Genomic DNA, 20194 nt, shown 5'->3' on the forward strand with positions numbered 1-20194 from the left:
GTTTCTTTCCCTCTTCTGGTACCCCTATAATCTGGATGTTGGAATGTTTAAAGATGTCCTGGAGGTTCCTAAGCCTCTCCTCATTTTTTTGAATTCTCATTTCTTCATTCCTTTCTGGTGGGTTGTTTTGTTCTTCCTTCTGGTCCATTCCATTGATTTAAGTCCCAGTTTCCTTTCCATCACTATTGGTTTCCTGTGCATCTCCCTTCATTTCAATTAATTTAGCCTTCATATGTTCCTCTAATTTGTGACTCTGTTCCTCTAATTTGTGACTATAATCTACCAGTTCTGTGAGCATCCTGATAAATAGTGTCTTGAATTGTGCTTCTGAGAGGCTGGCAATTTCTTGGTCGCTTAGAGTTATTGGTTCTGGGACTTTGAGTTCCTCTTGCACCATCTTTTGGGCTGTTTGTGCCTGTTCCGTAGCAGGATCAGAGCCCTAAAGTGTTCACTAGAACAGGGCAACTAAGTCGCTGGGTTGTGACGTTGTATGTGGGGGCAGGGTCAAAGAGGGACAATGGCTTCCCGTCTGCCGCCTGCTGCCGCAGCCCGGTGCCACAGCCACCACCATCACCAGGCCCACACGTTTCGTTCCACTGCACGTGAGTGTGCCACCGCCGTCAGCCCTCCACCACTGGGTTCGCCCCCTGGGGCCTGTATGGTCCGTCTCACTGTGTGCGAATGTGCGACCGCGGTCAGTCTGCCCCACACCCCAACTGGTTCCAGGCTGCCTGCGTGCCTAGGTCGGGGGATCTGTCCTGCCCGACCCAGCTCTGCTGCTGGCTCCACCTCTCTTACCATCCTCGTTAAACGGTTCATAGTTGTCGGACTCCCGGACTCCCGTATAATTCCGTTTTCTGGTCTTTGGGTGTGTCCTAGTTCTCCAAACCTTTGTTGTGTTCAAACTTGGTTGTGGGAGAAGGCACAGTGTTTCCACCTATGCCTCCATCTTGGCGGAAGTCCTGTTTATTTATTTTTAGAGAGAGGTAAAGGGAAGGAGAATGAGAGGGAGAGAAACATCAATGTGTGGTTGCTTCTTGCATGCCCCCTACTGAGGACCCGGCCCACAATGCAGGCATGTGCCCTGACTGGGAATTGAACTGACAGCCCTTTGGTTTGCAGGCTGGCTCTCAACCCACCGAGCTACACCAGCCAGGGCAGATTGTATATTTTATTTGTTGTACAATATGATGTTTTTATATACCTATACACTGGGAAATGATCTCCACAATCAAGCTAATTAACGTTTCCATCACCTAACATAGTTGCTTTTTTGTGTGTGTGTGATGAGAACACTTAAGGTCCACTCTCAGAAAATTTTAAGTATACAGTACAGTATCCTTAACTGTAATCATCATGCTGTACATCGGATCTCCAGAATTTATTCGTCCTTCATCACTGAAACTGTGCTGGTTGCCCCACAGCTCCTGACTTCTGCTGCTCCCCAGCCCCTAACAGCTGCCACTTTACTCTTTGTTTCCATGACTTGGACTTTTTTTAGATGCCACGTAAAAGTGGTATCATGCAGAATTTGTCTTTCTGTGTCTGGCTTATTTTACTTAGCATAATGTTCTCTGGGTTCATCCATGTTATTACACATGGCAGGATTTTCTTCTTTTTTAAGGCTAAATAATATTCTGTTATAATTGTGTATATACAACATGTTTCCTTTATCCACTCATCTGTTGATGGATGCTTAAGTTGTTTCCCTATCTTAGCTGTAGTAAGTAATGCTGCGATAAACATGGAAGTGCATACCTGCAAATGGGATTGTTGGATTATGTGGAGTTAATTTTTAATTTTTTGAAGAATCTCCACACCATTTTTCACAGTGGCTGTTCCAATGTACATTCCCACTACCAGTGTCCAAGGGTTCCCTTTTCTCCACACCCTCTCCAACATTTGTTACCTTTTTTTTAATAATAGCTATTCTAACAGGTGTGAGATAATATCTCACTGTGGTTTTGATTTATATTTGCATTTCTCTTTTTAAAAAATATTTTATTTATTTTTATTTTTAGATAGAGGGGAAGGGAGGGAGAAAGAGAGGGAGAGAAACATCAAGGTGTGGCTGTCTCTCACACGCACCCCCACCGAGGACCTGGCCTAGCACCCAGCCATGAGCCCTGACTGGGAATTGAACTGTGATCCTTTGGTTCGCAGGCCTGAGCTCAATCCACTGAGCTACACCAGCCAGGGCCTCAGAATTCTTAATTTAATCACATGTGGACTGAATTGTGTCCCCCGCCAAATTCATACGTTGAAGTCCTAACCCCAGTACCTCAGAATGTTGATAAAGTCTTTAAAGAGGCAACGAGGTTAAAATAAAGTCACTAGGGTAGAACCTGGTCCAATAAAACCGATGTCCTTATAAGAAGAGTTTAGAACACAAATGCACAGAGGGAAGACCATGTGAGGACACGGGGAGAAGACGGCCATCTGCAAGCCCAGGACAGAGGTCTCAGAAGGAACCAACTTTGCCAACATCTTGATCTTGGACTTCCAGAACTGTGAGAAAATAAATTTCTGTTGTTAAAACCACCCAGTCTGTGATCCTGTGTTGTGGCAGCTCAAGCAGATGAACACAGTAATATTTATAAGGCTCCAGGGATTAGAAACTGGATATCTTTAGGGCTATTATCAGCACATTATCTCTCTATCCGAGTGTCCAACTAATGAAAGTGGGGACTTTATCTATTTTGTTCTTAAAGCAGTGTCTATCCTCAGGGGTTTACATTTTGGTACGTAGAGTCAGATGATAAAAAAAAGAAGGAAGTCTACTTGGTCACACAGGTGCTCTGGAGGAAGAAAAGGCAGGGGCGTATGAGACACTGCTGCACGGGGAAGGGTACAGTTTGCTATTTTAGAAAGGCAAGAGGGAAGGACCTCCTGAGAGGGTGACGTTTGAGTCAAGATGCGAAGGAAATGAGGGAGCCAAGCACGTTGACAGCTGAGGAAAGCATCCCGGGCAGGAGAGACAGCTGTCGCCGTGGCCTGCAGTGGGCGGCCTGCAGCCTACAGAGTGAATGGTGGGGTCTGTGTAACCACACGGCCTGCTGGAGGGCTGAATGGCAGGAGGTGACGTCAGGGCAGCTGGTGCACCTCAGGTAGGGGCTTCTAGCCATTGAAAAACTGCTGGCTTTGTGCCTGAGCAAGACGAGAGCCACTGCAGGATTTTGAGCAGACACATGACCTGAACTGACTCAATTTTGGGAGGATTGCTTTGGCTACTCTGTGGAGAGAAGGCCTCTTGGAGAGCCAGGGCAGAATCAGGGAGCCCACTTAGGAAGCTGTGTCAGTAAGTCAGGTACTAGCTGCTGGCGGACCAGAGCACGACCCCTGGGGGGTGTGAGAAGTGGCCAGACTCCGGATATCTCCTGAAAGCAGATTTGTCGCAGGGTTTGCTGGTCAGTCTGCCACGGGGAGTGGACGAGAGGACTCAGACGGCTCCGAGCTGCCGGCCTATCCAGCTGCTCATTTACTGAGCTGGGGATGTCTGGGGCTGGGGCTGAGGGTAGAAGTGGGGACCGTGCTATGCAGGGATGAGACTTCCAGGTAGAGATATTAGGAACTGGCCCCTTGTGGGCAAGTCTGCAGCTCAGGGTAGAGGTTTATGCCTTGAGGTGTCAGTTTGGGAGTTGCCAGTTCATAGACAGTATTTGAAGCCATGAATCATAAGCAACCAAAGCAGGGATGCCCCCACCTGGAATTGGCCACATTTTGGAGGCCAGAGAACTTAAGAGGGATCAGAAAGGGATATTTTTGTTGAAGGAATAAACGAATGAATCTCCTTTGCTACTACTCGGGCAAGCTGTCCCTTCTCACGGATTATCACAGCAGCCCCCTGTGGGTCTTTATGAATCCATCCCCTACCAACTTCAGATCCTTCCTCCATCTTTCGGGTCCCACTAGGGCATTCTTGCCGTCCTGACCTCTAGGCCTTCACACAGCCTGCTCTCCCTGCCAGAAAGGCATGACCCTCCTCCCTACTTTATTCTTAGTGTGATAAATTGTTCCCTGTACTCTATTACTCTCTAGGAAGCTACCTCTGAGCATCATCCCGTCCCTTTTCTCTTTTTGGCCCAACTCCCTCTGGGACTCTGAGGGCCCTAAGAACAAATGCAAGATAGTTCGGTCTGCCGACTCCACCCGCACCCCCGACAAATAGCTCCTGAGCCACCCTTCTGGCTTAGGAGTGTGTCACTGGCCACGGGGTCCGCCCTCAGGAGGCCACATGTGGCAAGAGACCATGTGGTTCCTGCAAGTGAATTTGGTGGTTTGGGGAAGGAATTCCAGAACCTGGTATCCGGAATAATCTAGGAGGGAGTTGCAGGCACGTCCTCGGGCCCCACGGATCTCTGGCCCCAAAGGAAGGGGGATGTCCCTGGGGACCGGTACACCTGAGAGTGGTCCTGGGTCTCCCAGTGCCACCTGCAGAGTGCCATTTGTTCCGCTTTATAAAGCAGCGAAATGGTTCCTTACGTGACCGTGTGTGGGAGTGGATGTTTCAGAGGAAAACGAGTCTTCTGGTTTTCTTAGGTGGGACCATTTTCTCCTCCCCGTACCGCTGTTCACCAAGGCCAAGGGTCTGGTCTGGATAGGGGGGTCCGTTTTGATCACTCCACCCCTCCAGCCACACCCTTAGTGCTTGGAGGCCGCCCCACCGGGCCCTGGGGGGCGAGGGCTGGGGAAGGTGGGGCTGGGCAGGCAAGACCACCTCTGGAGGAGACCCACTGCGGGCGGGTGTGTGTGGGACCGGCGGCCCAGCCCCCCCTCTGGAGGGGCTTTAATTGTTCGAGGACAGTCTGAACTTGGAGGAGGACCATACACTGGAAGCCGCCGGCAGGGGATTCTGGTAAGCAGACCCGGCAAATACACCTTGAACAGTGGAGGTTCCCCAAGGCCAAGTCCTGTTTCCCTGACTGGGCCAGGAGTTGCCAGCAGATGAGGGGTTACAAAGGAGGCCAAGACACAGTTTCCTTTATAATGTTTTCATTTATTAGTCTTTTTTGAAGCAGTTAATTCTCTTTTCTTATTTAAAAAAAAATGTGTGTTTCATCCAGAGTTATACCAAAGTGATTAAAATGAATTTTCTTCTGGGGTTATAGCTCCCCAGATCAGAAAAAATATATAGATTTTTTTCAATTAACCACAAAAGTAAAACCAAGAGAAAAACATCAACAATCAAAAATAATCCCCAAATATCCAGGACAAAAAATAAAATATTTATTGATCTATCACAGCGAGACACAAAGAGATGGGCGGGGCAGGGTGGGAGGTGCTGTGAAATACAGTGGCTCGAGGGAGGGATGGGGGATACAGTACTGCGTGGGGGAAACCCAGGCTCGGGAGGGGGTTCCTGCGCCCCAGCCGGCACAAGCCCCCATGCCCCGGGCCCCTTCGTAGGGGTGTGTGGAGTGGGGCGAAGGCAGGGCACAGGCTGCCACGACAGGTTAACCAGGTGGATGGTGGGGTGCCCCGCCAGCTTGTGGTGCCCGGCGGTCAACTGGGGACAAGGAGGATGGATGGATGGATGGATGGATGGATGGACGGACAGATGGGCGGATGAATTCCACAAGAGAAAGAGGGCTATTTGCTTTGGGTTCTTCTGATCCGAAGGTGCCTGGGGTATGGGGAATAGCGATTGGCCGGGGAAAGGGGCATTAAAGGGGCCAAGAGATGGTGTGACCGAATGCAGCCTGAGGTTTTCGATGATTGGGTACCAAATGGACCGCAGCCAGGGGTGGGTCCTGGTGGGCAGGGGGAGGTAGGACTGCCCACAGAGTGTCTGCACCATTTTCAGGGGAGCCCCAGGGAGGAGGCTTCCTGGGGGGGGCTTCCCTTCCCTCCCCCCTCCCCCAGGAAGATGAAGCACCAGCACTTAGCACCAAGTTCCCCTGGAGATGGAGAGTTTGTAGAGGGAGCACCTTGGTGGGAAGGGGGTGGGGGCAGGGGGCCAAGCCCACCCACCCCTTGCCTCTGAAGTAGGGAGCTTCCCAGGGCCCACTTGGCCACTGTTCTCTTGTTTCCTTGTCCTGTGGATTTCCAAGTCCGCCCGGCCAGCCCTGTCCCCTCCAAAGGTGGGGACTTAGGAGGGGGTGTGGGGGGTGGGTCACAAGGGTTTACATTCTCCACCAAGCAGTAGCACCAACGTTGATGAGGTCGTGAGTCGGGGGTCCTGGGAAGCTCACTTTCTCTTCCGGCCACAGGATTTCCCAAGGCAGGCCCCACCTGGGTCGGGGAGGCATACGTGACACTTAGCCCAGGCCCTCCTCATCGCTGCTCAAGCCACTGCCTGCTGACCAGGATCATCGCAGTGGGGAACAGGGGCTCCAGGAAGCCCCCAGAAGCCTGGACTGCACCACACTCATTGTACAAACTCCCACTAGACAGGTGGGCGGGACCAGGGCTCAAGATGTGAGCCCCCGTTTCATCTCACCTTGATGAAACCAAGGTGCAGAGAAGGGAAAAGGCCAGGGGGCCTGCGGCCAGGTCCCGAAAGGAATGGGCCTGGACAAGCTCATTCCTCACAGCATGGAACTCCATGCTGTGAGTTCAACACATCTGGGAAGCCTTTAGCGAGTGACTCAGGGCCGCCCCCCCAAGGGAAACCGTGTGATAGAGAAACACGAGAGTGCCTCAGACAGGTGAACGGAGTCTCACTCATCCAGTCAGTGGCTGACCTGGGACAGGAACCCAGAACGCCTGCCCTCTCCTGGGGAGGGTCTGATTGGTAAACCTTGTTTCTAATCTAGGCAACATTCTCTGGTAGTAGGGCCCCGCCCCCCCCCGCCCCCCCGCCCCTCCCCAGTAGGTCCTATCCCTTTGGGAGATAGGCATGGCTTGTTACCGCCACCTGGTGGCAGTAAGAAACCAAGTGGGGCAGGGACGGGCATCTGGGTGAAGCTCATCCAGGGTGTTTGGGAAAGCAATGGGATAGGGCCACAGGCATCACTAGGCACCCGGGAAGGGTCAGGCTGCTCTTGCCTCTGCGCTCCCAGCCCCGGCCTTGCCTCGGCTGCCTCATCTGTGTAGCGGGAAGCAGGTGGGGGTGGCAGGGATGCATAGTCTGAGTGACCACAGGGGTGGAACTGGGGCTTTTCTGGGTCTCCTTCGGGTGTTGCTGGGCGGAACTCCGCAGTTGGTGATCAGGACCCAGCCCACACACTTCCAGAGGCACGTGTGCATTTTTGAGCAAGGGCGTGGCTCGGTGCCAGGTAGTGGCCTCTGCCTCCTCTGCCCAGCCTGGGCAGCCTGGGTCCCCCTACCACCCTTCAGACCCCCTAACTCTAGGGCTCCGGTTGTCTCATCCATTCTCTCTCTGTCTCTGCTCCTTTGAGCTCTTTCCTTCTCCTCCTCCTCCCTTCTCTTTCCCTTGGCTCCTTCCTGTAGGACATGAGTGGCAGCAGGGAGGCGGGGACTGCTCTGCCTGGCCCGCCTGGTGAGCATGAAGGGCCCTGGGCTACTCCCACATCTGATCATCTGTGCCGGAGGCAGAAGGAATGGGTGAGGTGTCTAGCTCCTCCAAGCTCCCCACTCCCTGCCAGGCCTAGCCCGCTGAGCCCTCCTGGCAGCATGGGCCCGAGGGGGGCCAAACTCTGTGCTTAGGTGCTCAGAGCCCTGGCTCTGCCTCAGTCACTGCGTGACCTTGGGTGAGCCCCTGGTGCTCGATGAACCTCAGTTTACCCCATCTAGAACATGGTGTTCTAGAAAAGCTGCTGCTCCCTAGCCTTGCAGGGGAGGAAGCAAAGAATCAGGGGGAGACCAGCCTGGTGTAACTGAGGTCATGGGGTTCGTCCTGGGGCTTGGCTCAGGCCTCCCGAGCAGGAGATGCAGCAGGGGAGGGGAAGGATGGAGCCAGAGCTGCAGCACAGGGCCTGCGGCGGGAAGCGAGGGCTTACCTGGGAAAATAGGAGATAATCCGAAGCCAGGTCTTGCTCCTGTAGGAGGGACTTGTGGTTAGCAGGCGTCAGGTCCCGCCTTTAACTAGTCCTCTCTTCTTCTCTGCCCAGCACCACCTCCCCATCCTCCATAGCCAGAGTGGCTTTCTCCACAAACCTTGTCCCTGCCTGGCATCCTGGTGCGGGGCCCCATAGCCTCAGCTTGTCAGCCTGGCACCTGAGGCCCATGGTGCACCCCTGACCGCCTTGCCCAGGATGTTTCCTCTCCTTGACTGCCCCCTCTACCCTCTTGCTCGTGTCCTTGCTAGCTGCAGCTCTAGGATTTCCCCTGCCAGCGTGACAGGCCTTCTCTGCACCCGGGCAGAGCTGACGATTTCACAGCAGAGATGGCCCCTACCTGCACCTGGGAATGCCCTGGCACCTCCTAGGACTCCTCCAAAGCCAGCAGCACCTGAGAAGAGGGCAGATGGGGTTTGGGACAAGGCACAGTTGAAGGGGCCCTGGGCACCCCCTTTGGGTTCTGGGGTTGAGAAAATCCTGGACAGGCTGTCATGGGGGCTTCAAGCAGGATTGAGGCCTGAGGTAGGTGAGACGGGGCAGTCAGGGTGGGGAGTATTAGTGGCCTTCAGGCCTGGGCAGGAGGAGGGCAGCAGGGAGCGACTCACCATATTTAGCTGCTTTAGCAGCTGCAGCTGGGGACACACCTGGGGAGATGGGGCACATGAGGGCTCAGGAACACCCCTTCCCTCCCAGTCATGTTCCTCTTCTGTTCTGCTCCCCATTTTACCACCAGCCCACCGAAAGTCTTTGTCCTTCCACCCCTCCTTCATCCATCTTTCCGAAAGTCTTTATAGAGTTCCCACTGTGTGTCCAGTCTCGTGGTGCACACAGGAAGAGACTTCAGGCAGGTTTGTGTAAGGAGATACAATAATGCCCCAAGAGAGAGTGAGATGTTGGCACGAGGCCTGCCAGGATGGCAGAGGCTTTGGAAAAGCGATTCTCTCCGTGCTCTGGTTTTCTTCTCTAGAAAACGGGCATAACCACCATTATCCTAACGAACTCCCACTGGAAGTGGTCATGTGAGCTGAAGGAAAGAGGAGAGGGAGAAGGCGGGATCCCAGCTGCAAGAAGCAGCCTGGCTTCTGCTTGCTCAAGGCCCCCTCTGCATGCCGTGGGAGCCCAGGCATGGGGCCTGCCCACCACACACTCGAGTGGTGGGTGAAGTGGGGTTGGGGTGGGGTCAGAGAAGACGGCTTGAGCAAAATGCGGTAAGGTAGGAAGGAAAGTCTCTGTCTCTCTCTCTCACACACACAGCATACATTCCACTGATTATTGTATAGCCCCTTACCTCCAAGGCCCCCAACCCCTGGGACAACTCCACCAGGCCCAAGCCCTCCAATTCCCAGTCCTCCGACTCCAAGCCCGCCAGGTCCGAGCCCACCGGCTCCCCCCAGGCCTGTGGAAAGAGCTGTGTGTTAAAACCCAACCAGTGGGACCCTGCTGCTCATCTGTGGAGTTTTCATCCCAGGACCAGGTGGAGCCTGAGCTTCCAGGGCCTTTGTGGGTGCTGTGGGGCCAGGAGATGGGCTGGACCTTGGGGAGACGATGCCCCTGAGGGCCTTAGGGGCAGGTCAGGGAATAGGGCTGCGCAGTGAACGGTCGGTCGGAGGCTCCTCAGACCCTGGGACCTGGTGACAGTGCCCACCTCCACATAGTGCTCACCAAATTGGGCAGCTTTGGCAGCAGCCTTGGTGGCAGCAGCCGCGGCAGCTGGTCCAACTCCTGGGGACACAGAGAGAGCTCAGAAGGCCATGCTTCATGGATCAGTCTCCCTCCCTGCCCAGCCGTCCTGGGGTTTCAACTCACCAGGGACACCTACTCCACCAAGGGCTCCAGGCACTCCCAGCCCCCCAGGCACTCCGAGGGCTCCGGGCACTCCCAGTGCCCCAGGCACCCCAAGCGCCCCAGGCACGCCTGCTCCTGAGGAGAGGGGGCAGAGGGTCAGTCTCCTCATTTCTGAAGGGTAGAGTCTTCCCAACCTAGGGACATTATTAGTCAAGCAGACAAGTGGTCAAGGTCATGTGACCAGTGGAAGGAGCACTAGGCAGAAGGCCATTCCCAGGTGCCTGGGCTGGTGTCCCTGACCAATCAGGCAAGAGGAGATCCCCTGGAGCCTTGGCTTGCACATGGTTTTCTCCATCCCCCTGGGCCAGCACTAGAGCCGCAGGTGGTCACAAGTGATAGCCACACACTGCCAAGGGGAGAAGGCTGCTCTCGGGCTCTGACAGCCCTGAGTTCAAATCCTGGTTTCTCCACGTATTAGAGCTTTCACCTCTCTGAGCTCCAGAGCCGCGCCTCCCTAGAGGAGGTGAGGATCCTCAGCCGGCTCACCCTGCAGGTGTTTGGAGAGGAAAAGAGTACGACATCTGTAAACCTACTCTGAGTTTTGAAGCACTGTCTGGGGCAGGGCTGCTGGGAATAGCAGCGGCAAGAATTCCACCATTCTCAGCGTTTCTCGCAGTTAGCACGCGTATCCTTCAGTGTAACAGGGGAGGTGGGTACTAATATCATCCCCATTTTGCAGGTGAGAAAACTGAAGCACAGCAGAGGTGAAGCAGTATGCTCAAGGTCCCACAGGCAGGAAATGGCTCTGGAGCCTGTGCCCTTAACTGCTTTGTTTCCCTGGCAATGTCTGCTAGACTCAGGCTGGCAGAGCAGCCAGCAAGGAACAGGAGAAGGGCCTGTGGGTCACCCGGCCCGCCAGGGGTGGGGGCTGAGGAAGCCAGGATTTTCCGAGGTGGAAACTGGCCCCAAGTGGACTGGCTGGGGACTGGTTGGTGTTTCCCTAGCAGAGGCTCTGGCCCGGCTCCCAGGAGGCCAGGAATTCGGGGGCCACAGACAGTGTGGGTCTGGCCAGCCAGGGCTGCTGCGCGCCAAGTGGAGGGGCAGGCATGTCTGCCACGTCCTCGTGGCTCGTGGCAGGCACAGTATGCTGACAGGGAGGTGGTGGGGGACTGGGGCCTTTGCTGGCTAGGAGGCAGAAGCCGCCTAGCTGGCAGCAACCCTGGCCCCTCTGTGACCCGGAGGCCCACAAAACTGTGATGACCAGAGGTGCCTTAGGGACCGTGGTCGTTACCAAGGTAGAACTGCCCCCAGGAAGGTTGAAATGTGGGGGGTCTGTCTGGTTGCCCCAGGGCTGGAGGCTCCACAGGCATGTGGTTGTCAGGAGCCAGGTCTGCTAAGCTGTCCTGAACGTGTCCTAGAAACTGTCTTTTTCCATCCTGACCATCCCAGCCCTGTGCTGCAGGCTCTAGGCATGGGGCCCTGGGCTGGGGGAGGGGAGATGGGTAACCAGGTGCTGCCAGGGATGATGGGGAACCAGTGGAACCAACCATGGTGGTCAGTGTGGGGAGTACTCACCATATTTGGCTGCTTTAGCAGCAGCCAGAGATCCAGGTACTATAGAAAAAGGAAAAAAGAAACATGGGGTGGTCAGTAGCTAAGCTCTGTGCTTAAGGGCTCTGCTTCCTCCTGAAAGCCCTCCTTGCCTTCCCTGGCCTTCTTTGCTTCTCTCAAAGCCCTGGAGCTGAGGCTCCCCAGCCAGGAGCTCGCCCTGCCGGGTAGATCTCCAGTGTCTAACCATGCCTCTGCCAGTCTGGTCCAGGGGCGCTTGAGGGCTGAACTGTGCCTCTTCCTCCCATCTGCCCCTCCCATCCCCATCAGGTCCGGTGTGGTTCGCCTGAGGCTGCACACAGAGCAGGGTCAGTAACCACCAGGCGAAGAAGTGGACTCTCCCAGTGGCCCTCGCCGTGGCGTACCACTGAAGGGGAGCCAGCCTGGCCCACCTATGGCCACGGAGTCCAGGGACCTCCAGCTTCCTTCCCTGGATGATGGGATCCTTTCCAGTTTGGAGGCCTGTGACCCCTTCCCTGGGGAGGTAGTGACTGTGACATGTCAGCCAGGACATCCTTGCCCAGCCTGTCCCGCATCTGCTACTCTAGGCATCTCTGACTGCTCCGGGAGAGCCTAGTGGGGAATTCACTATGAGCCCAGGGAATTTACTTGGTGCTGGGGGTTGTGCTGGGAAGGGAGAGGTCTCCCTCCTCTGAGCTCAGGGGTCACTTCCGCCCAGCCTAGAAGGCCCCTTACCTGCCCCAAAGCCAGGAACACCAGCACCAGGCCCAAATCCGGGAACGCCAGCACCAGGCCCAAATCCAGGAACGCCAGCACCAGGTCCAAATCCAGGAACACCAGCAGGAAGGCCAGCTGCAGCCCCTGGGAAAGATCAGTAGTGGGGTGGCCACAGCAGGCATGGAACATGCTCCCTTGGGGGTGTCCTGCCCAGGGAGCTGAGTCAGGCCCCAAGGGAAGGGGACCAGGCCCCCTTAATCCACTCTCTAGGCTGCCACCAGAATGGCCTTCCTAAAACTCCCACTGAACACCAAGTCCGGCCCCTCCCCCAGCCGGCATTCGGGGCTGTACGCTCACTACACCACTTTCTTTTCCAGGCTGACCTCCCACTCTTCCCTCTTGGATGAGCTCCTCTAATGCTCCCAACAGCCTTCTGCAGTGGATGCCATCGGCGCTCCCTTCCTGTGCACGAGGACAGGAAGCTCAGAGGCCAGGCACTCAGTGTGAGGCCTTGGATTTGAACCTGGGCCTCCCATACCCTAAATCTGCTTTTCCAACCCCTCCACTTGCTCCCTTGGGGGTCCCCCAGTCTGTAAAGTAGGCCTGAGAAGTTGCATATTGTAGGGCACAGCTCCTGCTTGGGTTGTGCTGGGCTGGCCTGGGCTCAGTGGGGTGAGGAGGGAAAGCCAGGCAGGGCACTCACGGAGCTGGGCTTTGGCGGCCACCTTAGCAGCCGATTTGGCTGCACCTGGCACCCCTGCTCCTGGAAAGAGAGGGAAGGGGCATCAGGGGTGTCACCCATGGAGGATTCCGAGGCTCCTCAGGCCCACTTTCTCACACAGCTCACCTGCAACACCACCGGGACCAATGCCAATGCCAGGAACTACACCAGCACCAGGAACCACGCCAGCGCCAGGAACCACGCCAGCACCAGGAACCACGCCAGCACCAGGGCCTAACCCTACAAGAGTGAGAAGAACTGATCCTTAACCCGGTCCCAACCAAGATGGACAGAAGCTAATGGAAGGAACAGCAAGCTAGGAGTCAGGAGCCTTGGGTTTCCATCCCATGCGGGGCACAGAACCGCTGTGTGATCTTGGAAAGATTATTTTCCCTTGATGTGTCTCAGCTTCCTCACCCCTAATGTGAGGCATGTGTAGGATCAGGAGTTCTTAACCTCTGGAGGGGCGAGGACCTGTTGGAGACTTCTGAGGGTAATGGAGGCAGAGTTATGTAGTAAAGGGTGCTCTGTAAGATAGACAGATGTGGGTTCACAGCTCAGCTCAGCCACCATTTAGCCGTGTGACAATGGGCAAGTTATTTAAGCTCTCAGAACCTCAGTTGCCATGTCTGCAAAATGGAGACAATGGTACCAAGTTCATAAACTTGCTGTAAAGATTGCCTCAGCAAATGGCAGCTTTACAAAAAAGGAGTCATTTGTCATATGTGAGTTTGGAGGTCAGTGGACCTAAAATTAAGATTTCTGTGGCCTAGACAGCCCTAGGTTTTCGGATCTGAATCTCGCTGCCCACAGGTCCCTAAAGCCAAGGTGTGCAGATGCCCTGGTGCAGGCCTGGCAGAAGGCTGGGCTCTCAGCTGGGGCTACTGCCGTTCTCTGTATTCAGGGAGGTGGAGGCGGCTGGGGCTGCCCGGGTGGCCCTCCGATGCACTGAGAGTTGGAGAACCTTGTCAGGGAACAAGAAATACTGCTACCAAGAGGGTAGGAACCAGAGGAGCCCAACTTGAGGCCTGGAAGTGGGGTGAGCCCCAGCTAGACTCAGGGGCAGTGGGGGCTTTGGGAAGAGTGCAGAGGTTGGTACTGGGGTGGGGGCTCCCCAGGGCCTGTTCTCACTTTGCTTTCCTAATCAGAGACTTTACCCATACCCTGAAAGTGGACAGATGGGTCAGAAGGCCCACAGTGAGGATGTGACAGCTTCAGGGGGCTCCCAGACCCCAGAACAGGGGACGTGAGAGAGCAGTGCTATAGGAAAAGCACTGGAAGCAGAACTGGGGTGGGACACTCACCATATTGTGCAGCTTTAGCGGCTGCTGCAGCGGCTGCGGCTGCTGCAGCTGCTGGGGTCCCAACACCTGGAAGGGTGAAGAGAGGGGATTGGGGAGGGGGTCTTTTGTACCCCTCCTCACTTTCCCCCATCCCCATTTTGGAAAGACCTCCCAGAGTCTGCCTCTAGGGAACTATCCCCTCTCCCAGAAGGCCCTGTCTGGGGCTGCCTCTCCACACCAGACACAGAGAGAGAAGCGGAGCCCAGCAGAGCCCAGCCTGAGTCGGGCTGCCAGGCTCCAGGCCTGCTCTGAGGGTGGCCCACCAGCTGCCCTGGGCACACCCCTTCCTTGAAAATAGCCCACGGACTGCAACAGTCTAGCTTGGACTGTGGTGGTGGCAGCCCAAGTCTGTGACTGGCGGAGGCCTAGGTCCTTTCCAAACCTTTGCCTCAAATATTTGTGAAGCGTTCTGCTAAAGATGATGTTAATTTAAAAAAAATCTTCATTGTGCCTGTATCCAAAACTATTAGAGGAAATATCTCATTTTGGAGGGAAACTCAAAAGGGGAATTTTGTCCCAGAAAGAAGAAGGAATCTAGAGAGAAATCTTCTGGTAGGAAAAAACCACCAAGGAAGGCTGTGACTTCATTTCAGTATATCTCCTAATTTCTTCCCTCTGGCCTGTGACTGGCAGAGGATAAAGAGTGCAGGGGAACCGAAGGGGGACACATGCCCTTCCAGCTGGTCAGTGACAGAAAGGACCTTAAAGTAAGTGGGGCCACCCCACTCGGACAGAGCAGAGCTCTGCTGCTCAGCTGGCTGACGTCTGGACGTCCTAGGCATCCCTGAGGGAGGGACTTGCCAGGTTCGTTCTACAGACTGGAATCGCATAAGGGGTCTTTCCCCCAAAGTAAGGGATATTGCTTCTCCTCCTCCCCATCTCTGGGCTCAGTCTTGCCATCTTTAAAATGGTGCACTTGACCTGGGTCACCTCCAGGGCCCCTTCCATGAGACAAACCAAGCCTGACTCTGGGTTGGGGACACAGCTCACCTGGCACCCCTCCAACGCCTGGCACACCTGGTACTAAACCTCCGACACCTGGCACCAGCCCTCCCACGGCTCCTGCTCCTCCAGCACCTAGAGGAGTAAAGAAAGAACGTCTAGCTGTGCCCCTTGAAGCTCCTCATCCTTGAGGGAGCAGAGGGGCAGGAGTGGGGAGGGGGCCAGAGTGGCTTCAGTGAGCACCTTTAACTCCCTGGTTTGGGGTGGGGTGATACGCTGGGCACCAATAATCCTAATGATGGGAAATTGAAAAGGGCAGAAAAGTTCAGTGCAGCTTTGGAAGATGGAGTCAGGGGCTTCCTTCCAATCTTAGCCCAAGCCATTTCAGCCCTGGAGGCCTCAGTGTGAGCTTGCTCTGTCCTGATGCTGGCAAATTGCTCTGAGCTCAGAGCCTGGGCCCCAGGGCAGAGCAGGGTTGGGGTGGAGAGGAGGGGAGGGCACGCTCCCCAGGAGAGAAGAATGTTGCTCTGGGCATGCCCTGGGCATGGAGGTGTGTTGGGGCGGGGGGGGGGCGGGGGGGGGGNCACGCTCCCCAGGAGAGAAGAATGTTGCTCTGGGCATGCCCTGGGCATGGAGGTGTGTTGGGGCGGGGGTGGGGGGTGGGGGGGACATACCAAACTTGGCTGCCTTAGCGGCTGCTGCCCGGGCCGCAGCTACAAGAAAATGAAAGACACCCTTAGAAACCTCACTGGACCCCAGTGGGGCTGTGTTGATTGCTCTCCTGCCCAGAGAGGCACTTCAGGCCCCCCTGCGCTCTCCCCAGCTTCCCCCTGAGCATGGTGAAGCCCAGTCCACACTTTCCCACTCCCCCTAGAACCCTACAGAAGAGAAGCCCCCATGCCTTCTCCTGGTTTCCCCAGATGGAACTAGGACTCACGGGAAATGCCAGGGACAACTCCAGGGACAGCTCCAGGGATGGCTCCAGGAATGGCTCCAGGGATGGCTCCAGGGATGGCTCCAGGGACAACTCCAGGGACGGCTCCAGGGATGGCTCCAGGAATGCCTCCAGGGATGGCTCCAGGGATGGCTCCAGGGACACCTCCAGGGACAGCTCCAAGACCTGAAAAGCCCCCAGCACCAACCCTGTGAGTGGGAATACCTCCAACTCCCACTCTGGTTCTGCCCCTTTGGGAGGAGGAGAATTGAATAGAAAAGGAGCTCAGTGAGAGAGACTGAAAGGGTCCCGGGGGATGCTGGTGGGCTGGGGAAGTGGGTGCAATCTTCACCCAAATCTGGTCCTTGAAGGACAGTAAACCACAGAATGCCTGGGCCCCCACCAGCCTTTTTCAGGAAGACTTTATTGACAACCAGCCCCTACCCTGCCCCCAGCATTTCCCCAACCCCTCTCTTCTCTGATTGGGACAGGGCCCCTTTGGTGGCTGTGGGGAAGCTGTGGGCAGGTCCCATTTCCCCAGCCAGACTCAGGCTCCATGGAGAGGGGCCCTGGCTGGGGCAGGGAAGGTCAGAGACATGGTCCCCAATGGGAATGTCATAGAGGACTCTCCCATCACTCAGCTCCATGGCCTCATGGTGGGAGTCCACTGGGGAGACATCATCCTGGAACCCAACAGGTCCAACTTCCCAGCTCTGACAGTGACTTGCTGGGTAACTCTGGCCAAGCCATGCCCTTTCTCTGGCTAGAACAGGGTAGGATGAAGCACAGCTATCAGCACACTCACCATATTTTGCTGCTTTGGAGGCCGCTTTAGCAGCTGCAGCTGGTGACACAGCCCCTGGAGAGACCCAAGTGGACCCAAGTGATTAGGAGAGCATGGATGCTCAATATGCATTAACTTTTCACTCATCTGTCCAGTCTGTTTCCATCAAGACAATCCAATGGATGTCTATCTATTCACCCACTCACATCTCCATCTATTCATCTGTGTACTTAGCCACCTATTCATCCACCCACTTACCTACCCATTGTGCCTGTCCATTTGTTTGTCTATCCTTAGACTTCAACCACTCAACCACTTATCTTTCTGTCCATTCATGCACCCATCTATCCAACCATTTATTCGTTCATCTGCCCATTCATCAAGCTGTCTATCCAACCATTTGTTTCACACTTTCCCCCTACCCACCTCCTCCTCCTCCAATCATGTGCTCACCTATCCATCCATCCATCCATCCATCCACCCATCCATCCACCCACCATCTATCTATCTACTCCTCCACCCATCATTCTAATGACTTATCTAGTCCCTAACCTGCTTTTCCACCTGTATTTCCATCTGTCTTTCCATCTATCCATTCATCTCCCCATCCACCATTTTCCTCATGTATCTGTTCATTCATGTACTTATCTATCCTTGTATCTGCCCAATTCATCCTCTTATCTATCAACTACTCTACTCATCCACATGGGCATTCACCCACATACCCAGCTGCCCATCTGCCCATCTATCCATCGGTCCACCTACCCACCCATTTACCCACCAGTTACTAGGCAACTATTTAGCTAAGGGCTGAGAACACAGAGATAACAAAGACATGCTTTCTTCCCCCAGGGTCACACAGACAGCCAGAGGTGAGTTGGAGAAGACAATGCTGGCAGTAACTAGTTAGGATCTTGTTATAACCCAAGGGAGAGAAGATGAGTTATGGCCAAGGGTATGGGAGAAGATGACAGATGAGTGAAGGGTTAGGGAGAATCTAAAAGTCTTGGCAATAGTTTTGATATTTCTCTTATATACACAGAGTCCAGTTCACCTGGTCTACCCACAATACCTGGGACTCCAACACCTGGGACTCCAACACCTGGGACCCCAACACCTGGAACCCCAACACCAGGAACTCCAACACCAGGGACTCCAACACCAGGGACTCCAACACCAGGAACTCCAACACCTGGGACCCCAACACCTGGGACCCCAACACCAGGAACTCCAACACCTGGGACTCCAACACCTGGGACTCCAACTCCTGGGACACCAGGCACTAAGCCTCCAGCAGCTCCTGTGGGAGGAAAGGATTGTTCTGGCCTGAACCCCATGGGAACCTCAGAAGGCCTCCAAGGGCTCTGGAGAGCTGCGGGAGTGGCAGGTCCTGAGTGCAAAATCCCAGGTGGGCTGGCATTGCCTACAGAGCTCTGAAGGTTTGGGTCTGTGGATGGGGAGAACATGGTCTATGTCTCAAACAAATTCAGAGCATACCACTAGCACAGGCAGTTGAAGCGGCAATTATGGGTTGGCCTTGGGAGTAGGGTGGAAGGAGCCAGGTGCTCCACAGTGGTCGCCCCACTGCTAGGCCAATCAGTGGAGAACAACAGAGAGGGCCTGGCAGAATGGCTAGAATGGGTAAAGCCATGCTTGGGGAGGTGGAAGTGAAGTTTCCACAGATGTATGAAAGCAAAGTCCATCCAGCCTTGGAGGACTGAACAGGCCCCAAGGGTCTGAGGGCAGGCTGCAGCCTCAGGCCTACCTCCCCTGGGGGCACTCACCATATTTAGCTGCCTTAGCAGCCGCAGCAGCAGCTGGAATCCCAGCCCCTGCAGAGACAAGACAGCCACAGAGGGTGAGGTCTTTCCCCAGGGGACCTTCTCAAGGACACCCCGCCCCTGCTGGAACAGACCCTACCTGCAATGCCTCCAATCCCAGGAATTGCGCCAGCCCCTCCAATCCCAGGAATTGCACCGACTCCTCCAATCCCAGGGAGAACTCCGGCTCCTCCAGCACCTGCTGGGATGGGGACAGAGCAGACATAGCTCCTGGGGCCCCTCCTGAGGCCAGGAAGAAAGGCCACGCAGATGCTGGCGTTTAAACTAGCGTGATCTCCTCTGGGAATGCGGCCCAGGCATCTCTGGCTCAGCCTGCTTGAGAAGGCCCCCACCCCACTGTTCATTGACTCACCCCCAAAGTGTCCGTTTCAACACGCTCATTAAGGGACTTGTATGTTTTCAGACAAATCCCATTCTAATCACTGCCACATACTGAGAAACCACAAGCGGCCGCTCCCCGGGCCAGAGAGGCCCCTGTAGGAATGTTCAAGGCTTCCTCTCCCTGTGTTCCGAAGACTCGGCCAAGTTGTAATCCAAGTGCCTGGCTGCCTGAGTCTGGCAGCCCCTTGCTGCCCTGCTCTCCTGCTCCCACATTCCAGCCTTAGGGGCCTGGAGGGAGGGTCCATGGGGCCTCCTTGGGGCAGGCCTCCAGCCTAGTCCTTCACTCCATATCCTCCTCCCCTTGGCTGATGGGCAGATGTTTTCTGTCCCTTCTGTAAGGGCTTCTCTGGCCCTGGAGGGGTTGGAGGGGAAGGTGAAGACCTTGGCCCCAGTGATCTGACTCTGAACTGGGACTACCTGGGGCAGGGGACAGATGCCCACTCTCCTCACCTCAGGGGTACAGGGAAGGACATGCCGTGTCTGCCAGCCAAGGCATCATGAGTTTGAGGAGCTAGTTAAAAATTTTATAGTACACACTAAATTGGTACTGAACTATTAAATTTTTAAAATGCTCATATAGGTCCCACTTAAAATAATCTCTATAACCACTGTAGTACCCATTCCCTCTGCAAGAGCTCCTTCTTCCTGTTTTAACCACATGACAAACTCCACCTATATTTTAGGGCCTCAATCAGTATCATTTCCTCTGAGAAGACTTCCTGATTTTCTTTTCCCGGTAGAAACAATATCCCCTCTCCTTGACTCCCACACCAGCGCCTACTGTCTCCAGCAAAGCTCTCACCTGCCCCTGGTCTGTAAAATGGAGGGAGGGAGGGAGGGATAAGTAGTTGGGTGAGTGGGTGGATGGATGGATGAAAGAACGGAGAGAGGGAGGAATAAAGGGATGGAGAGATGAAGGGTGAATAAAGGGATGGATAGAGGAATGGATGGATGGATGGATGGGTGGATGATGGAGAGAGGGATAAGGGAAGAGCGAATGAAAGGATGGAGGGAAAGAGGGAGGAATGGGGTAGGCTGGGGAGGAGCTGCCTTGTTTAGTTTTCTGTGAGGCAGGCTCTCAGTGGTGACAGGGATGGAGATGTGGGGGGCTGGGGGCTAGGGCTTAGGGACCCCAGAAGTACTCACCGTATTTTGCTGCTTTAGCTGCTGCTGCTGCTGCTGCAGCCTGGGGGCCAACCCCTGGGGGAGGGGAAAG

At 55.0% G+C, this 20194-nt stretch overlaps 1 protein-coding gene across 5 annotated transcripts in view; it reads right to left on the reverse strand.

Moving 5' to 3' along the window:
• Positions 1–5204: 5204 nt before the first annotated feature.
• Positions 5205–20194, reverse strand: part of ELN (elastin) — a 31432-nt gene continuing 16442 nt past the window's right edge. The window contains exons 15-34 of one of the 5 annotated variants that reach the window (XM_037054750.1): positions 20125–20178; positions 18677–18778; positions 18541–18588; positions 17994–18056; positions 16778–16831; positions 15976–16158; positions 15713–15751; positions 15087–15173; positions 14058–14123; positions 12880–12993; positions 12736–12795; positions 12051–12176; positions 11322–11360; positions 9768–9881; positions 9624–9683; positions 9250–9357; positions 8567–8605; positions 8299–8352; positions 7902–7940; positions 5205–6231 (exon numbers count right to left, since the gene is read on the reverse strand). In XM_037054750.1, the coding sequence (XP_036910645.1) occupies positions 6188–6231; positions 7902–7940; positions 8299–8352; positions 8567–8605; positions 9250–9357; positions 9624–9683; positions 9768–9881; positions 11322–11360; positions 12051–12176; positions 12736–12795; positions 12880–12993; positions 14058–14123; positions 15087–15173; positions 15713–15751; positions 15976–16158; positions 16778–16831; positions 17994–18056; positions 18541–18588; positions 18677–18778; positions 20125–20178 (1493 nt within the window). In that variant the 3' untranslated portion in view covers positions 5205–6187. Of the gene's footprint in view, positions 6232–7901; positions 7941–8298; positions 8353–8566; positions 8606–9249; positions 9358–9623; positions 9694–9764; positions 9882–11321; positions 11361–12050; positions 12177–12735; positions 12796–12879; positions 12994–14057; positions 14124–15086; positions 15174–15712; positions 15752–15975; positions 16159–16777; positions 16832–17828; positions 18057–18540; positions 18589–18676; positions 18779–20124; positions 20179–20194 lie in introns of those variants that run through there. The other 4 variants (XM_037054752.1, XM_037054749.1, XR_005067716.1 and 1 more) reach the window with 4 other exon arrangements.

Source organism: Sturnira hondurensis, unplaced genomic scaffold (assembly GCF_014824575.4).
Source record: "Sturnira hondurensis isolate 20B ecotype Veracruz unplaced genomic scaffold, ASM1482457v3 Scaffold0008380, whole genome shotgun sequence".
In the NCBI taxonomy this organism is placed as follows: Eukaryota; Metazoa; Chordata; class Mammalia; order Chiroptera; family Phyllostomidae; genus Sturnira; species Sturnira hondurensis.